This window comes from Cucurbita moschata, unplaced genomic scaffold (genome assembly GCF_002738365.1).
Source record: "Cucurbita moschata cultivar Rifu unplaced genomic scaffold, Cmos_1.0 Cmo_Scf00051, whole genome shotgun sequence".
Taxonomy (NCBI): Eukaryota; Viridiplantae; Streptophyta; class Magnoliopsida; order Cucurbitales; family Cucurbitaceae; genus Cucurbita; species Cucurbita moschata.
Genome location: NW_019268567.1, coordinates 1,407,189 through 1,426,448, shown reverse-complemented (window position 1 = coordinate 1,426,448; position 19,260 = coordinate 1,407,189). Strand labels below are relative to the sequence as shown.

The 19,260-nt window shown below is 36.7% G+C and overlaps 2 protein-coding genes across 3 annotated transcripts; one reads left to right on the top strand and one right to left on the bottom strand.

The window, feature by feature from the left end:
• Positions 1-1,503: 1,503 nt before the first annotated feature.
• Positions 1,504-2,765, bottom strand: LOC111436020 (protein SHI RELATED SEQUENCE 3-like). The gene is made up of 3 exons (XM_023073674.1): positions 2,639-2,765; positions 2,058-2,491; positions 1,504-1,955 (listed from the first exon to the last, which is right to left on the bottom strand). Exons 2-3 carry the CDS (start codon positions 2,467-2,469, stop codon positions 1,615-1,617), a joined length of 753 nt encoding a protein of 250 aa, XP_022929442.1. The 5' UTR covers positions 2,470-2,491; positions 2,639-2,765; the 3' UTR covers positions 1,504-1,614.
• A 6,914-nt stretch (positions 2,766-9,679) lies between these two features.
• On the top strand, positions 9,680-19,209 carry LOC111435946 (zinc finger CCCH domain-containing protein 44-like). 2 transcript variants are annotated; one of them, XM_023073575.1, is made up of 11 exons: positions 9,680-10,255; positions 10,657-10,736; positions 10,869-11,053; positions 11,408-12,311; positions 12,398-12,525; positions 13,343-13,402; positions 13,486-13,536; positions 15,974-16,044; positions 16,561-16,715; positions 16,803-17,456; positions 17,541-19,209. In XM_023073575.1, exons 1-11 carry the CDS (start codon positions 9,681-9,683, stop codon positions 18,557-18,559), a joined length of 3,882 nt encoding a protein of 1,293 aa, XP_022929343.1. In that variant the 5' UTR covers position 9,680; the 3' UTR covers positions 18,560-19,209. The 2 variants fall into 2 exon arrangements, with proteins under 2 accessions (XP_022929343.1, XP_022929342.1); XM_023073574.1 differs by having other exon boundaries at positions 16,803-19,209.
• Positions 19,210-19,260: the final 51 nt, after the last annotated feature.

Here is a 19,260-nt window from a genome sequence, read left to right as displayed (position 1 = left end):
AAGTGGACAATATCATACCATTGTGGAGAGTCATGTTCATCTAACAGAAAATGAGAATAAAGAGAAAGTGAGGAGAGATTTCTGTCTCAGGTCTCCCCCTCCTTATTATGTATATATGTATATCAAAATTAACTTACTATATATATATATATTTATTTATTTGTTATATATATATATATATATATATATATATATATATATATATATATATTATTGCATAAAAGGGTGGTAGAACTGAAAATGCTACATCCTATGCTATGTAATTTAAATGAATTGAATTATAACATAAGATAAAGATATGCATCATTAAATATTAAATATACTAAGCTCCCACTGCCACCACCCTAATCCCCTAATCCCTATTTCACGTGAACCCTATCTATTCTTTTTCTCTATTTTCTTTTTTTATTATTATTTTTTTTTAATTTCTTTTTTACTTTTTTTTTTACTTTTCTCATTATTATTCACCCTCTTCTCAATCTCCCCATTTTCCATTTCTCCTCCTACCCAATCCACCGCCGCCGCTGTTACAAGTTTCCTCTTTCCGGCACGGCGGCCGCCACCTCCATTTCGTTCTATTTTCAATGCATGCACGTTCTATTTTCTTCTTCTATGCAAATTCTTTTTCCATTACTTAAATTTGTTGTTATTAATTATATCCATTTTGTATTTTTTTTTTAATTTTATTATAAATTAATGACGACCACATCAAACATTTATAATTTTATGAATTCAACTCGAACAAAATATATATATATATATATATATAGAGGATTTAAAAGTGAGATTTTATAAGAAATATGGCATTTATTTATATAAATAATCTCTTTTTAATTTTTTTTTTAAAGTTATTATTTCTTCAAAATCGCTCTTATTCAAATGTGGTTTCAGTTCATTCATATATTTTTATTGTATTCAGAATATCGGTCCCGAAACCACATCCTAGATTCTGATCTAAACCTTGTACAGGGCGTTACATATTCGTTATGTTCAAGTCGGTTATCAATTAATATGACATGTAAACCTCTGTCATTAAAAAAACATCATAGTATAATGATAATTTGTGAATTAATTTAGTATTTTTCAATAATAGAAGAATTAAAAAAAAATGTGAATTTATGAATGAAATTAAATTACATTTTTATTTCTTTTTGTTAAAATTAACCCTAAAATTATATTAATTTGCCTATCATAATATTTTTAACAAAAAAAAAAAAAAAAACTAAATAAATTATTTATTTTAATATCTTTTAACTGTCAAATTATAAATACCAATTAAACTTGTCAGACAATTATAGAGTAGCTATGAAATGAATTATTGAAATAACAAAGAATAATTTCTAATTTCCCTTATTATTATTATTATAAGAAGAAATAATTAAAATTAATTAAAATAAAGGGTTAGGGTTAAATCGGCGAATTAAGTAGAAATTCGAACGCCGGCGACCGTACGGGGAAGCAGGACACCAAGTTCCAACAATGGCGGCAAATTAATGCAAAAAATAAAATAAAAATTACAGTTTTTTTTAAATTTATTCATGAAAAATTATATACTTTGCCTGCAATTTCCACTATTTCTCTTTTAATCACAATGCCCTAACGGAAAACCGTCGGCTAAGATGTCGGGGGCTGAAAAAATTGCGTACCGGCGGGGATGTAGCTGTTGAGTGGAGCTGGGTATGACGGCGGAGGATCCAGCGGTGCGGCGGACTCGGCGGTGGTGATGAGGAGGGCTCCGCCGTCCGGGGAGGCGGAGATGGGTGGGTTGTGGTGGTGGTGTTGTTGATCAGGGCCGTGGTCGTAAAGAATGCCCTTGAAGATATGGCCACCGATGTTGACGGCGGTTTGATAAGCATATTGATCGGTGCCGGTGGGTTCGTCTAATGTTGTCATCCGTACGCATCGGAACACCGCCGTGGAGTTTACTTCCGCCGGGAAATTCCCTATTTCAAACCCTAAAACCAAAAAAAAAAATTGGTTCTGTAAATCATGAACAAAATCGATGTGGGTTTTGTTCAAAAACTAAAATTGAATTAAAAATAAGAAATTAATTGTACCTGAAGAAGCGGCGTGGGTGTCTCTAGGGCGTTTGGAGTCACCGCCGGCAGTACGGATCAGCCGCTCACGGCGTTTGGAGGCTGGTACCCATGTACTTTTAACGTGGGTTTCACACAAAAACCCACGGCTTTTACAACATGTTCTACATCGCATATGAACGCAATCTTTTTTCGCTTGATTCCCACAATCTTGGCAGCTAATAACCTTCCCTCCGCCGGATCTCACCATCACCAGCGACGATCTCGCCGGCGAATTTTCGCCGGAGTAAACAAACCCTTCTCCACCTTGTTGCTGTTGTTCTGTTTCGAAGCTCTCATAATTCTTGTACCAAAGTAATCCGTCGGTTGGATGAATAATCTCACCGCCGCTGCTGCCGCCGCCTCCGCCGCCTAGTGGGAAAAAACCGGCCATAATTCCACCGGAGAGATTATGCCTAATTTTGAATTAAAATCCATATCAGAAAAAAAAAAAAAAAAAAAAAAAAAAAACAGCCTCTGAACGGCGATCGGAAGGCAGGGCGGAGAAAAGGGTATGAATTAAATTGGGAATCAGATTCTGTGTGTGTGTGTAAAAATGGAACCTGCAACGCCGCCATGGGGAACGGTGGCGCTAACTTAAATAAAGAACAAAACGCTTTCTTCTTCGTATGTTCTGATTTTGTTGCAGAGATGATTGATTACCCCTTTTCTCTCTCTTCCTCTTTCTATCTTACACATTTCCGGGATGATCCATCATCTACTAAATTCCCACCCTCATCCAACGGTTTACAATGTACCCACGTGTCGTTCTATGAGTAGTCCTTTTTTTATATAATAATAAGATTAAAATTATTGGTTAATTAATGATGTTTATAATATTTATTTTATGACATTTTGTTGCTTCTTTTTTACAATGTAATAGAAACCATAATTAAAATTTTATATTAATGTTGAACTTAGCTACATTATTGATGAAATAAAAGCTATACAAAATACAAGTCCATTAACTTATTAACTTATATTTAAGTTGACATTAATTATATAGTTTATCATTGTGTTATTTAATGTATAATTTTCAAAAAAAAATATATATTTTTTTTAAAAGTAATTATAATTATGAGTTTTTTCGATAAATATTTAGATATTTTAGAAATAAATTTTCAAAAAAGAAATAAATAATTTTGACTTTTATCATTTCAAAATTTCAAATTAGGTTGAAATTAAGTTCATTTCAATTAGGGTTTGGAGGGATTTTCTTTGAGATATTTAAAATCATCCTTCAATTTTCTCACTCTTAATTAATATATTGTAATAAATGAAGGTGACCACTTTATAGAATAAAATAGATATTTTATAATTAATTTATACTCGAGGGTTGTATCAATTAAAACGAACGAGGGTATCAATTAAAATCATGAATTCTTTTAAAAAAATTAAAAAAATTTAAATTCATGAACGCTTATTTTTTCAAATTGAGCGTAGAATTAAAGATATTTATTATTTAGTCAGATTCATTGGGAACGGCTAGAACGAAGTGAATAATTCTTACGAGAATAGGGGAGGGATCTGAAAGAGTTTTCTTCCGGACGAAAATTATATTCATAATCTATGCTTCAAATGTCTAACGTACCCTAATTATTTATTTATTAATATTAAGTAATAAATTGTTTAAGAAGGCACACTAACATTAAAATTAAAATTTTTAAATTTTAGTTTCTTTAAATAATTTTATTGGGAATAACGTTTTTTAAAATTACCTGTACGAGTAATATTACTGAAAATAGTTTAGAATCGAAATATGTCGAAACAAATAATTGAAGCAGGAAGAACAACTTGAGGGGAGAGATCATTTGGAACAAGGAACTTTAAGCACTTAGCTTTTCAATTCAGTTGGTTGGGTAAATAACGTACATGTATGAGATTTATAGTGGAGAAAGCACAACTGATCTCGGAATATTAGCTATGAATCCATAAGAACCCTAACAAGTGTCAGAGACGAAGATCGAGAGGAACGAGATGGAAGTAGAGATCTGTAGCAGAAAAAGACGAAGAAATGATTGAAAAAGAAGAAAAATCCAAAGAGATGAATGAGAAAGGTGAAAGAGAAAAGGAAAAGCTGTTGGATTTTGGGAGAGGGGAAAGGGAAAGGCTTGAAAGCTATGTGTGGTTTGGGACTTCCAATAATTGTTACCATTCCATGTTCCATCCATCCATCTCTCTCTCTCTCTCTCTCTCGAGCCGTGTGTTCGTGTTCCCATCATCGTTGACTCTCATCTCACTCATCGAAAAAAAAAAAAACAAGCGTGTATTATGGAGAGGATCTAACCCTACTTCGATCAGTGACTAGTTCTGATACCATTTGTAACAACTCAAGCCCACCGCTAACAAATATTGTTCGTTTTGGTCCGTTACATATCGATGTCAGCTTCATAGAACACGTCGACTAGGGAGAGGTTTTCATACCCTTACAAAAAAATGCTTCATTTCCCTCCCTAACTGACATGAGTGACCACCATTTCACGTGCTTGTTTCCCACCTATGTGCACCCAATTCACAGGCATTAGGGTTTTTCATTATTATTATGCTTCTTCATGTTCGAGGATAAAAGACAATGAACGTTGACTTTATTTAACATATTTGGTCAACCATACTCTAATGGATCGAATATTGTAGATGCAGTAGGTCATAGTCCAAACCAAGTGAGGTTAGGAAGTCGCCTAACTCAACCAACTCGACCAACTCTCTAGGAGTGCATACATTACCCTGATTGAGATCATGTGAGTTTGATGAATGACGTTCGATATGACCTTCTTTAGTGTTTTGCTACATCGAACTTGAAGGACCAAGTAGTTCACGGGCATTCACATCTCGAACAAATGAAACAGTACACGATTCACGAGCATTCACATCTCCACCGACACGATTCAGAGGTCGAAATGAAGAACAAATGGTTGAGTAAAAAAGGTAGAAGTAGACATAGCTGTCTCCTCCCAAGTTGCCAAACCAAACCAATGTTTGATTACATTCCCTTCTTAACTCCTACGCCCATCACAGTCTCCATTATTATATCATTGTTTATGACACTGAAAATGATATCTGATGGAATCACATGCACTGTGATTATTATATTTAGGTCCACACCCTCTTCTTTGTCTCATCCTTCTGCCTTCTATTTCCCATTTACATCCTTAACCTCCCAACTTTTATCCACAAAGGGTACCTATCTCCCTACGTCGAGCCAAAACGATAATACTAATAATTGTCCCGAGCGTCGAGCCAAAACGATAATACTACGGGTCGTGATGATAGGAGAGCGTTGCAATGCAACGCAACGCTGGCACAACTGACGAAACAAAAAGATTACTTTAGTATCTTTGAGTGAGTTATCTCGTGAGCGGATATTATCCTATTTGGGTTCTCTTCAAAACTTTTAGAAACATATCTGTTAGGGAGAGGCTTTCATGTGACTGATGTGGGATGTTACAATCTTACTATTGGTGTAACGTTTTAAAACTACTCGTGAACTTTCAAAATTAACATGTTAAACGATATTAATTAAACTTTTTTAAAATTTAAAGGGTATTTATGAATTAGGTATGGTTTTAATGTTTATCAAGAAAGTTTCGTTTTCCTCTATAACTGACTTGGGATCTCACAACACCCTTGTTAATTAGGAGTACATGAATTAACTGAGACTACCTTCAAATGAGAGCAATCCTAACCATATGATAGCTAAGAAAAATTTTAAAAGAATTAAAAATTACTACTTATACCAATAAAAGAGGTACTTTCATTTTCAGTGGCTCAATCATAGAAACTCAAGAATTAAAAGTGTTTTGGTTGAAGTAATTCTAGAACGAAATTGGTCTATGGAGATAGCTTTCACTCGAAAAAAAAAAGGTAAGTAATCTGACCATATCGTACGAGAGGCAGACGTGAGACAAGGGTGGTTAAGTGTCACTAAATTGCGTCGGATTCACGATGGCTCTTGTGCTAATTTATTCCTTTTTTTTTGTCTTTAAAGGAGGCAAAATTTTGGAATCTCTTGCGCTAATTATGTACGTGGGGGCGCTGGGAAAGCAAGCGGTGGGCGGCAACGTTCATAAGGTGCTGGTTCAGCGGCTCAGAGGACACCTTGCACGGCAACATGGGGCGGCACTACTGCAAGGACTGCTACATCCAAGGGTCGGTGGACTTCGTGTTCGGCGACGTACGGTTCCCCTTTTCACGCCATCACCAACATAGCTACGGCGCTCTTACCGCCCAGAAGAGGCACGGCCTGCTCCACGAAACCGGCTTCTCGTTGTGCGCGTTAAGGATAGAAAAGATCGGTACCAAAAACTGACTCTGATCACGGTGGCTATGATGCCCGTCGAAAGCAGTCCTTAGGTATTGCAGTCAACCTCATAGTTTCTACACCCGTTTAAGAAAGGTTTCATTTCTCTCTCGGACAGGACAGACGTGAGATCTTACCATTCACCTCTTTTGTGGGTCCAGGCTGACACATTCAATGTGGCTTTGACGCTATTTATAACAGCCCTAAAGTCACTGTTAACAGATATTATCCATTTTGACTCGTAAAAGTGAGGTTTCCACGCCCATGTGAAAAATGTTTCGTCCCCCTCTCCAAATGTGGTAGGATCTCGCAATCTACCTCCATTATGGGCCTAGTATCTGGCTTTGATATCATTTGTAACAACTAAAACCCACCGCGGATAGTATCCACCCATCTATTAGGGAGAGATTTTCACACATGTCTAAAAAATGTTTCATTTCTCTCCCTCCAATCAGTGCTAAAGCTTATAATCCACCTCTCTTATGGGCCCAACATTCTCACTAGCTTTTAATACCATTTGTAACAGTCCAAGCCCATCGCTAACAAATATTCTCCACTTAAATCCATTACATATTGTCGTCAGCCTCCCAACATCAAAATGTTTCTATTAGGAAGAAGTTTCCACACCCATACAAAAGTGTTTCGTTCCCCTCTCTAACCAATATAAAATCTCACATAACGTGACCATATTGACAGCATATCAGAACCACCAAATACTAAATCTAGATTTCAAATATTGGACACGAACACATTACACGAATACTTTTGTAATCGGAAAAACGTATCAAAAAAGAGAAAGCCCCGAAAGAGGAATGATAATAAAAGAAACAAACACAAAAAGAGTGGGGAGAAAGGGATATTTAAAAAAAGTGGATGGGACGTGAAAATATGGCTACCCCACAAAATGTACATTGTCACGCCTAATTCCAAAATCAAGTTGGGAGTGCCCATTATTTTGCCTTTCTTTATAAATCCATCGTGTTAATTCCACTCAATTAACCGTGTTCGTGGGTTGAATTGGATCGAATCAAGATATTTTATAGATCCACTTTAACTGTTCGAGCTGTAAATTATACAATCACAATTCATCGCTAATACCCGTGACATAATCTAAAACTAGGGTTAGTTGGATTATAACCTTATTTTTGGCGTTAGACGAACACGACTCTCCACAATCGTATGATATTGTCCACTTGAAGCATAAGCTCTCATGGGTACTCTCCACAATGATATGATATTGTCGACTTTGAGCATAAGCTTTCATGGCTTTGCTTTGGGCTTCCCCAAAAGGTCTCATTTCAATGGAGAGAGTATTCATTGAATATAAACCCATGATCATTCTCTAAATTAGTCGATGTAGGACTTTCATCATCCAACACCTCCCCTCGAACAAAGTGCGCCTCTCCTTAATCAAGACTCAACTCCTTTGGAGTCTTAGTCATTTTTTACTGCCTTCGAGGAGGCTTGACTCGTCTTCTTTTGGAGTCCTTTGTTCGATATTTGAGGATTTACCAATCTATTGGCACGACTAAGTTTAGGGTATAACTCTAATACCATGTTAGACGAACATGACTCTCCACAATGGTATGATATTTGGGTTGCTGAATCAACCCCTACTGTTTATCGTTTGGTTCGAATGGGTCGAATTATCGAATTATATGAACACTAATCGCAACAATCTCTCGCTTTTTTTTACCATTAAAGGGTAATTTATATGGTTATAGAATATAGTAAAAAAAAAAAACTATATATTAAAAGTATATAATTAATATGTAATGGACGATACGGACGGGAACATGTTTTAAGCGTTTGAAGCAAATGTCACATTCAAAGAGGTGGAGTGGTCCCCATCTGTTTTCTTCGAGTTGACAGCGTGTTACGCACCCACGTGGTGCTCGACGCCCAGTCTGCCACGTCACCTCCACCAACAACAGCCGCGTTTGACCATTACCTTAACATTTTCAACCCCTCATTTTCCCCTTTTTCTTTTTCTTTTAATTTTTTTATTCGACAGCCGCGTCGTCCTTCAATTCAGCCATACCCTTCGAACAAAAAAAAAAAAAACGAATAATAATAAATAAATAAATAATACAGTAAAATATTCCATTTTAATTCTTTTATATTAATATTAATATTAATATAAATTCAACTATAAATCAGCCAAATATTTCGTCACATTGTATTAATTGATGGAATCCAGACCTTATGTCTTTATTAAATTACCATTTTCTATTTACTCACTTTTTTTAAATTGGACTAAAATATATTTATCGAGATATTTTTAATTTTCTTGATAATTTTATAAATAATGTAACTCGCGAACCGCCGAAAATTTTTATTTTTAAAAAAAATTTAATCTAATAAAAAAAAAATCAAACTAATTCAGATCCCAAGTTTTTAAGTCATAGAACCTTCCTAAATTTTAGGGTTGATTTCAGATTATTTACTGTTTTATTATTATTATTATTATTGTTTATTAATCTAGAAGCAGGAAGTCAGTCTTGATATGATGATTGAGTAGAGCCTACGGCCTTAATTGATCCTTGTCATGTGGCCAGCTTTGATACTGGAGAACATTACTTAGCCTACTTCAAAAATAGGTAAAAGGCCTTAAAGCAAGTCGTATTGATTGACAGACATGGCCTACTAAAAAATAACTAAAAAGACTACTTCCAATGTCCCGTTACGATTAACAGGACTAACGCAGACTCGAAAGAGCAATAGTGACAATTAGACTGCTGTAGAAAGTCGTAATGGCTGTCGCAAGCAATTATCTTTATCCAGCCTCAAGTGAGGCAATTTTGATCTAGCTCCTGAAATATATGGCATTATTTCTCCTTCTCCTTTTACTAGTCTTCTCGGCTAGAATAATAAATGAGTTGTCTCCTCTCTGATTGATCATCTTTTCTATAGGTCGAACTAGTGTGAGCGGTCTAAACTTCGACCCTGATTTCTTCAAATTAGTATATTAATAATGAAAATTTAAAAAATTTAAGCTTATAATAAATATGGTATTTAACTATTTGCAATTAAATTAGGTATGACTAAACACAAATAGTCAATACATTTAGGTTTGTAGTTAGTTTTTCTATTGTACCCCGAACGTTATTTTTATTGTCGGGTTCAGGTAAAATATTCATAATTTATTAATTTAAAAAAAAAATAATAACTTTGCACAAAAATTAAAATTAATTACTTCAAGAAAATTAGTTTACGTACCTAATTTTCTCTCTCTTCGAGTCAGAGAAGAGTAAAAAAAAATTAAAAAAATTAAAAAAATTAAAAAAATTAAAAAAGGAATAAAGAAAATGGCCTGTCACATCGAAACCCAATCCATTTCCAAGTGCCGTCTGGCCAGACCAGACCGACCACGCAAAGGCTTTTCCTTGCGTTGGCTTGCCTTCGCCAGACTTAGGGTTGTCAACTTAGGCTCCTTCCCAATTCGCAATTCGCAATTCCCCCACTTCTTACTTCCTGATCCTAAATCTCTGTTTCGTTCTTCGATCTTCATGGACGAATACCCCCACGATCCCCCTTTGGATTTGTGTGAACCATCCCGTCTTCAACCCGATGACCGGGGTCCTGACCTGATGAACCTCGATCATTCCCCGACTACTCCACAGCCAGATGATTCGCAGCTGGTTCGACTCCCACTCCAGGTGGCTGTACCTGTTCGTGCTCCTGATTCATCTGCTTCCCCTAATCTGAATGCTAAATTCAAGGAGAAGAGTTTGGGGATTCGGCGGCGAGGTCGTCCTCCTCGCGGTCAAGTCAAGGCGGCGGCGGTGGCGGTGGCGGTGGCGGCGCCGAGACAGAAGAAGGATGAGGAGGATGTGTGTTTTATATGTTTTGATGGTGGGAGCCTTGTGCTCTGCGATCGCCGGTGAGTGGAGTTTGTTTCTGCTAATTTGTTGTGGTTCGCCGTGAGTTTCGAGGGCTAGAGGAGATTTTTTTGGTTTGGATTTATGGATTCTTTGCTTTGCGTTTTCGCCTTCTATTTAGGGAATTCCGTCTCGATCGCACTTTTGTTTGTTGATTAGTTGTAGCTATTGAAGCGGAGAATTTGCTATTGATATATACATAAACACGTAGCTCGAATGAATTTATCTTGATTTAGTTTGTGCATCTAAAGTGGGAGAAAATTTCCTCATTTGAGCGTAGTACTACAATTTGAACTCAATTTTTTCCCGTTTCTTTGTTTGTTACTCTGTGGACGTGCGGGCTTGTGGTATATTTGAATCGTTTTCCTTTAAGAAATGGTTTTCATTTATTGTAATTTGACAGTGGGTGTCCAAAGGCATATCATCCATCGTGCATCAAGCGAGATGAGTCATTTTTTCGATCGAAGGCTAAATGGAATTGTGGTATGTAGCTTTATGCTTTTGTTTGATTTCTGGGCGTTGGTTTCCATACTCCTAGTAGGATTGGACTGTGGATGTCATTATAATATTGCCTACCCGACAATGAAAGATGCAATCTTTTTCATTATTCTGCAGGATGGCACATATGCACAAAGTGCCAGAAGGCTTCCTATTATATGTGTTATATGTGCCCGTTTTCTCTTTGCAAAGGATGCATTAAAGGTGCTGATTACCAGTGTGTTAGGGGAAGCAAAGGGTTCTGTGGAACTTGTATGAAAATAATAATGCTTATTGAGAAAGCCACAACTGATGGAGAATCGGTATGCAAAATGCTATATCGTCTTCCTGTCTATTTTTATTTCTCAAGTTTACTTAATTCTTCCAATTTGATAGTGGATAATATGAAGAAATGCATTCATCATGTGGCACATGCATGTACACTCATGTAAAACCATCTTTGCTTTCTGTTTCACTCAAGTGATTCGTGGTTTTAGATTAACATTCAATCATCTAATTTTCCTGGCAATAAACTCATCTCGATGTACAGAGTTTATTCTTGTATTTGGACCTTATTTTGAGATATATATATATTAGCCATTTTCTGTACGACTGTTCCTGGTTTATGCCTTATATTTTGTTCTTAACTTACAATAAATTGCTCATAAAATATGCAGGTCCAAGTCGATTTTGATGACAAAACTAGCTGGGAGTATCTTTTTAAAGTGTATTGGGTTTATTTGAAAGAAAAACTCTCTTTAACTGTAGATGAGCTCATTCGAGCTAAGAATTCATGGAAAAGAAGCATTATCATGGATCAGAAGTTGGCTCCTAGTTTGCTTCATGATGGTAGTATTGATAAAAGCCATGAAACTCATAATTCATTTAGAAGCCCAAAATCGCAAAGGAAAAGGCCTAACAGGCAACAAAGCTCTCCGAATAAATTCAGTTCTACAGTGGACGTTCCAAGTAATAGTGAGGGGGCACTATTTTCTGGAAGCACGAAATGGGCAACTACAGAGCTCATGGACTTTGTTGCACATTTGAGAAATGGTGACACAACCAGGCTTTCACCATTTGATGTACAGGCTTTATTGCTGGAGTATGTGAAGAAAAATAATCTTCGCGATCCTCAACAGCAATCTCAAATTAATTGTGATTTGAGGCTTACCAATCTATTTGGGAAATCACGGATAGGTCACTTTGAGATGCTAAATCTTCTTCAATCTCACATCCACATGAAAGAAACTGCAGCTAATAATGTAACCAACACAGGAGCTGGTGCTGTGATCAATCCAGTTGAAAGCAAAGAGAAGTATGATTGTGAAGTAGTGGATGATTGTGAAAACAAGCATAAAACACGAATGAAATCTGATACTAGCAGGCAGCAGATAAATGCAGATGAATATGCCGCAGTTGACGTTCAAAATATTAACTTGGTTTACTTGCGGCGTGATTTGATAGTGAGCCTAATTGATGATCCTAAGAAATTTAATGACATGGTTGTAGGCTCAACTGTGAGAATTCAGATTCCGAATAATGATGAAAAGCATGATTTTCATAGGCTTGTCCAAGTTGTAGGTATTAATATCTAATATTAATGCTTGATATGACATTGAATATATTTTTTTTAACCCTCCATCTTAACATTTTGCCTATGTGTACAGGCATAAGCAAGGTCTCTGCACCATACACCGTCGGTGAGAAAACAGTTGATGTGATGCTTGATATATTGAACTTGGACAAGAAAGAGTCTGTGTCCATTGAGGGGATTTCTAACCAAGAATTTACTGAGGTTATTAAACTTACTTTGTCAATTGAAAATTTGATATTTTCCTTGGATCTCTTAACCCTATGACTAGTTTGAAGTCAGTTGACTGATTTCGTAATGGGGGTGACATATTTATTAATTTCATGCAACTTAGATTCAATTCTCATGCTTAATTCTGTAAATGCTTCGGTTTTCATCATAAGTGAGCGCACATCTATTTAAATTGCATGCAACACTGGATGATCTGTCTATGAAGCTCTCACTGGCTGGTTTGTAGTTGATTTGTTTCTGTCTGTTTATAATGTTTAAAGAGCATCTACATCTTATTGTCATACGATTTTGCCTCTAGTTTAGGCAATTTAATGTACATAACGTTTCCGCACATTCTAAGTTGGACCCTTGCCTCATTCTCAGGATTCACATCTTGTCTATAAAATATAACGACTTGGGCGGGAGAATCCCATATGTAGTATTTCCACATGTTTAGTCTCAAATATTGGTATCTTCATTTAGTTTCCGAAGGGTGACTGAATTATCGTTTATATTGGAGACTCAAATGGAATTTAGATTAAGAAACTCAACGAACAAAGTGAACTTAATTTATGGTTAGAAAACTTTTTATGTAAAGATAAGTGCTTGGAAATTCCACTACATGTATCTGGTTCAAACTATTTTGACTTCTTTAGGTCAAAATATTCTTATTAGTTGTTGGTCATTGCCCCTTCGACATGATATGAGAATGTGATGGACATGATATTGTGTCATTATCAGTTTTTCCTAAAAAATATGTGTATGCATTTTACCTTTCCTCTGGGGTATTGATGTACAAGTATGTACTCAGGAAGAATGTAGGCGTCTGCGCCGGAGCATAAAGTGTGGGCTTGTCAAACGATTCACCGTTGTAAGATTTCATATCCATAGACTTGTGCCTTAAACTTCTATAGAGATGGCCTTGCCTATTCACAGTTTTGTTTTTAACTGCAGAGTAAAATTCTGGACAAAGGAAAGGAGCTTCATGCATTGAAGATTAATGATGTGAGTTCAACCCCCACATTTGTCAACTATGAGACTTAATTACGTACTGGTTTTTGGTTTCTATTTTTATGTTTATTATTATTATTATTATTTTTTTTTTTGGGGGGGGAGGGTGGTAGAGATAGAGCTTGCTCATTGCTGTTTGCCCATTTAGGAAACAATCAGACAAAACACATACCAGACTAAAGACTATCCTCAAACCAATAATATTTGAGAATTTTACTCTCATCTCCATTCCAAACATCTTTGGTGTATCACATCTATTTTTGACATTAGATAGGATACACATCTTACTTGCTAAGACTTTAGAAAGGCCGAACCAATGCCATAAAAGAACAGCCTACCTGATGCCACAACAGAACAACCTAAGAGCCGGGGTAGAGAGAATCCCCCTGCCCGAAAACAGATCTTTAATGAAACAAACTTACATGAATTCCCATTATATGTGGGTTGATTCTATTTAAAATGGAAAATTGGTTTAATTAGTTTAATTAGTTTTTATACGTGATGTTTTTGCTTGAAATAGCAAGCGAATATTATTTAAATAGAAGCATAGATGTTATTTTTCTTAACTGAAAATATGGGCAACTATTTGTGAAACAATGAACTAAGTCTTAGTTGTATGCATTTTTTCGTTTCCAACTATTTCTAAAAGAGGGCTAAACCGTATGATATGTTATAGATTACTATTATAGGTAAGATTCTTAGGGACTTCGTGTTTTAATTTTCACTTTAACTTATACCATATAGATGTAAGTTGAAATATACATACTGTAAAGAAATTAATATGCTGATAAACTCTTCTTTTTATTTAATAATTCTCATGTTGCCAAAACGTGTGTCCCTTTTTTTTCTTTTTCTTTCCTTCTCTTTCTTCTAGAGTGGGGTTAGCTATGAATTTTTGAAGTTGACATCACTAAATGGTTGATTCTTGGCCGAGAATGTTGCAAAGATTAATAAAGTGGATAATCTTCATATAGAATTATGTTATAAACTGTGACAGATTGTTTAAGTGCAGGTGGTAGAGAGTGTGACAGATAGTTTAGGTGAAGGTGGTAGAAGAGATTTGAATTTAGGGGAGAAGAATAATATTATTGTATTTTTTTCTTACACATCTAAAACAAATACAAGGTCCTCTTATGGAGAAGAGACCGTCAACCAATAAGGAGACAAAAGGAATATAGACATAATATATCATCAACATTACAAAAGATATAAAAGGAAATCCAACACTTCTCCTCAAGTTGGTTTGTAGATAACTTCCATAGCCAGCTTGTTGATAAAGCTTATCAAATCGCATGTTTGGAGGGGACTCTCAGACGCTTTGTAAGGTGTTGGTAGATGTGTGGATCAATGGTTTTTTTTTTTTTGCAAAGATGCAGCTTTTACACTGTAAAAGAGGTGCAATCAACATTTTTTTAATAAATCTAGAAACTAACGTTCAAGGTAGAAAAAAATTAGGATGTCCTAACCTATGATGCCAAAGCTTGATTTTTTCATGAGCAGTAAGAGAACTAATCCTACTAAGACCCTGAGTTATTTTGTTACTAGAAAAACCTTCTTCGAAGTAATAGAGACCATCAAACATCCGAACTATATTTTTTCTCCCGTGCTGATAGACACAATAAGATCCAAAGAAATGATATGACGATAGAATCTCTACAAAGTTCACTAACAAGTACGAGATTACACACTCACACTTGCAATTGAAGAGGCCTGCCAGAGGTAGGGTGCCCTTTTCCAATGGTGGCAAGGGTTCCGATTTGGTGACTAGGGTGAGACCACCAAGGATTGTTGCTATAATACCAACTTGAATTTAGGGAAGAAACATAATATTATTGTATTTCTTCTTATACATCTAAAACAAGTACAAGGTCCTCTTCTGTAGAAGAAAAACCATCAAGCAATAAGGAAGGAAATTTTACGAGCATAAATAAGAAATATGTACATAATACATCATCAATATTACGAAAGGAAATCCAACAGAAACAATAATAGAAAGATGAAATATGAGAATTATTCGAAGAACAAGGATGTTGAGAAGGTAGCATAGTATCAATTTTATTCTGGAAATTGGTGGAAAAAAATGTGCGTATAGGGCCCCAGGTTGATGTATTGATTTAGGTTTTATTCATAGTTCCTTTTCAAAAGGGACATGTACTTCAAAGGTTGATGACTTGGTCTATTTTCTTGGTTTTACTAGGCTAGAAACATGGTCAGGCTTCTGAAGTCATAAAAATTGTCAAGCTTTGACCAACACACTTAAATAGTGGGGGGGTTTTCTTGAGCCTGTGAGTCAGTCTTATGGCTAGTTACATCTAAGAAAACTTTGATTGTTTTCATATTTGGTCATGTGATTGATTTCTTTCAGCACTGTGCTGTTTTTTGACGCCCTTGGTTTCGCTTTTTGTTGTATGTTTGTCATATTTCTGTCCAGCTGCTTCAAAAGGAGATCTCTCGACTCACTCACCTCCACGATCAAGCAAGTGTGAAGGGCAACATGGATGAATATCCTTTTATGAAACATTATTTGAACCCACTCTTTCTGTTGCTTTAATGCTATCATGTTTATTGATAATGCTGAATAACATTTGTGGACCACCTCTATTTCCAACATGATATCTTCTTTCATTTCATCCCGTTCTTTGCAATTCTTTGTTTCATGAATATTGAGTAGTTGATTAGTGTCTCTTCCCTAAAAAGTTCACCCTTGAATTTAGCGATGCAAGCTGGAGGTTCTTTTTAATTTTAGTTTTATGCCTTCTATTTTAAATTCAATTGCAATGCCTTTCCGCATGACAAGTTATCTTGGTTCCTGGCTTTGTTTACTACACTACACATCTGTGCATTGATAATGTAACTTGTTTTACACCCATATTCAAGCGCTACAAGATCCTTGAGAGAAGATTTCCTGAACTGTCACTTTGTTGTGGATGATTGTATCTATAGAAGATTTTTAGTTTCTTTTCTGTTTAGGTTTTGAAAGTAGTTGAACTTTTATGGTATTCCTTGACTATTCCATACATTAAGAGATTTCGCGGAGAAGTTGCAACGTCTGAAGTCACCTGAAGAATACCAGCGTAGGCTTCTCGAAATTCTTGAAGTGCGTTCAGATCCAACTATGGATCCAAGTTACGAGTCTGAAGAAGATAAGGATGAATCAAACAAGAAAAGACAAGGTCTGTTCACCGTCTTATGTTATTATGGAACTATTTCCAAGTTTGTCCTTGATGGAGCGTTCTGTAAATTTATCCGTATATTTGCAGGAAGTCTCAAGAGATCTAGAAATTGTGGCTTTGATGAACAAGAGGAGAAGCTTAACTCACCACGAAAAGAAACCAATTCAAATGGTAGTGGAAGTGATGTGCATCAAAATTCAACTAGTACTTCAGAGCAAAGTAGAAATATTAGTTTACTTGCTCACGTAAATAAAGAAGGTGACTGCTTGCCCAGTGACAGAACCTGTGAAACATCGTGTGCCAAACGAGGTCTTGTACCAAATAATTGGAATGTACCAAGTGAGGCTAAAACTGCCATTCCTGTGTCCTCTGATGGGAATTATCAAGTGGTCTTACCTGAAGCCTCAATTCCACCACTTTCTATTGGGTTAGGAATTTTTTCTAATGATGCAGAAGTGGAAAGGATATGGCAATATCAGGATCCGACTGGAAGAGTTCAGGGTCCATTTTCTACGACGCAGTTACGCAATTGGAACAATAGTGGACAGTTCACTCCTGATCTTAGAGTATGGAGGATAACTGAATCACAAAATGACTCTATACTGTTAACCAATGCATTAAATGGATGTTACAACAAAGCATCTTCCTTATGCCACAACAGTCATCTGCTGAGTCTAGGGCGAGGAAATGGACTTTCTTTGGATGGTCCTGATAATCATCATAATGATCAAAGGAATGGAGGTATGGATTCTGGTACAAATTCTGTTCGGTTTGGCATGGATTTTATCAGGAATAGCAACTCTGAGCAGAAAGGTCATGTTGCAGCTTGTGATGCTGAAAACGAGCCTATGATGAGCACTGGTTCAAGTTCACCTTCTAAAGATTTGTGTGCACCTGCAGATACTGTCAACTCGAATCAGTCTCCGGCTGGGAACCCTGAGGTAGCACACGAGTCCTTGAATAACAACAATTCGTGGTCCTACCCATCCCTTATGAATTTACTTTCATCCGCTACGTTATCCTTACAACCACCGGCGGCTGAAGTTCATCAGGCCAAGAAAAACCACAGCCCCAGTAACGAGGATCAGAATTCCCAGACTATTACTTTGGGAGGAATTCATTGCCAACCTGGTCGCAAGAAACGGTCTAATAGTGAGGACTGTTCGAGTCAATCTTCCGGACAAAACTGGACCGCTCCGACAGCAGATGCTTCCTCTCGTGAATGGAACTCTACTTGCAGTGGTCTATCTTTGATGGGTTCATTCAAGCCATCAGAGATTCCTCATTCTACCCTGAAACCAATGAGTGGAGATGTTGAAATTAAACAATCTGCATCTTCAAGCGTTCTTGTTCAGAATTCTGGCCCTAGCTGGAGTAGCGCCTCGAGTTTAGCGGGTGGACGGCAGCTTCCTAGTCAACTAGCAGCAGGTGCATGGGGTGGGTATTCAGCTGCACCAGGTAGGCCTATTGGGGACTTGAACTCCAGTTTCATAACTGCCTCTGGTTTGAAATCATCTGATATAATCGACGATCACGAAACCACTGCGGCGACCATAAATTGGGAGGCAATTGTTGATGAACCCAATGACTTCAATTCCTTGGTTGATGAATCTGTCTCAGATTTGTTGGCAGAAGTGGAAGCAATGGAATGCTTGAGTGGTTTGGCTTCCACAGCATCAATGGTGAATTGCAGCGAGGGACTAACTCGGGATTCTAGAAATGATTGTTTTTTTTCGGTCGACGGTTTCAGTCCAGCAGCTGAGATGGGGAAGGTGGACGCATTGAGTTCCACAGCCAATTTGCAGTTTCCAGGTCACATCAGAGTGAAAGATGAGCAACCTTGAACTACAGAAAACTCTCAACCGGTAATCAAGTCGAGGGGCGAAAATCCTTTTTTGTAACATATCACGGAACCAATCTGAAACTCCGACAAACAATCAAGACGTACGTACGGGAATATTTCCCCAGATCTTTGGCTTATGCAGGAATATTGTGGGAATAAGATCGGCAACGATTCCAGGTCGTAAAAGCTGGACAGACATCTCTGCAACGGATCCTGAAATATGGCCAAATGAGCAATTGTTTTAACACATTATGTAGTTCTAGTTCGAGAAATGAAGATTCAGTGTAGTTGTAGATCTCCCTGTGGAACAGACGGCCGCCATTCAGCGGCGGAATAGATGGTCTTCTTTCAGGTTTCAGGCCGCCACCCAAAGGGCAGCGGAGTCTGTAAATATTAATCATTATGGAGGAGAAATGATAAAAAATTATGCAATAGAGGAGAGGAGGAGCTCCATGCATTTTTTTAAGCACATGTAGTTGATAGTTCCATTGCTATACACTGCACATTCGGTTTTTACATTCATTATTCGTCCGGGAAAGTCGATCCTTTTTAACATTATTGTAACTTTTACAACATGAAAGCTGCACCATTTAGAAGGCCTGTGGAATAATATGAATATCAATAATACCTGATTGTTTAGACTTTTTTACATTCTCAGGGTATTTCTTTACATCCTTTTCTTCTTCTTCTTGGCTTCTTGCT

Excerpts from the sequence above, each read along its gene's own strand:
- LOC111436020 (XM_023073674.1), bottom strand. The coding sequence starts at position 2,469 with ATGGCCGGTTTTTTCCCACTAGGCGGCGGAGGCGGCGGCAGCAGCGGC. Across the intron at positions 1,956-2,057 it reads CACCCACGCCGCTTCTTCAG|GGTTTGAAATAGGGAATTTC; the intron begins GTACAATTAATT and ends TTTTGGTTTTAG.
- LOC111435946 (XM_023073574.1), top strand. The coding sequence starts at position 9,681 with ATGGCCTGTCACATCGAAACCCAATCCATTTCCAAGTGCCGTCTGGCC. Across the intron at positions 12,312-12,397 it reads TAGGCTTGTCCAAGTTGTAG|GCATAAGCAAGGTCTCTGCA; the intron begins GTATTAATATCT and ends CTATGTGTACAG. Across the intron at positions 13,537-15,973 it reads ATGCATTGAAGATTAATGAT|CTGCTTCAAAAGGAGATCTC; the intron begins GTGAGTTCAACC and ends ATTTCTGTCCAG.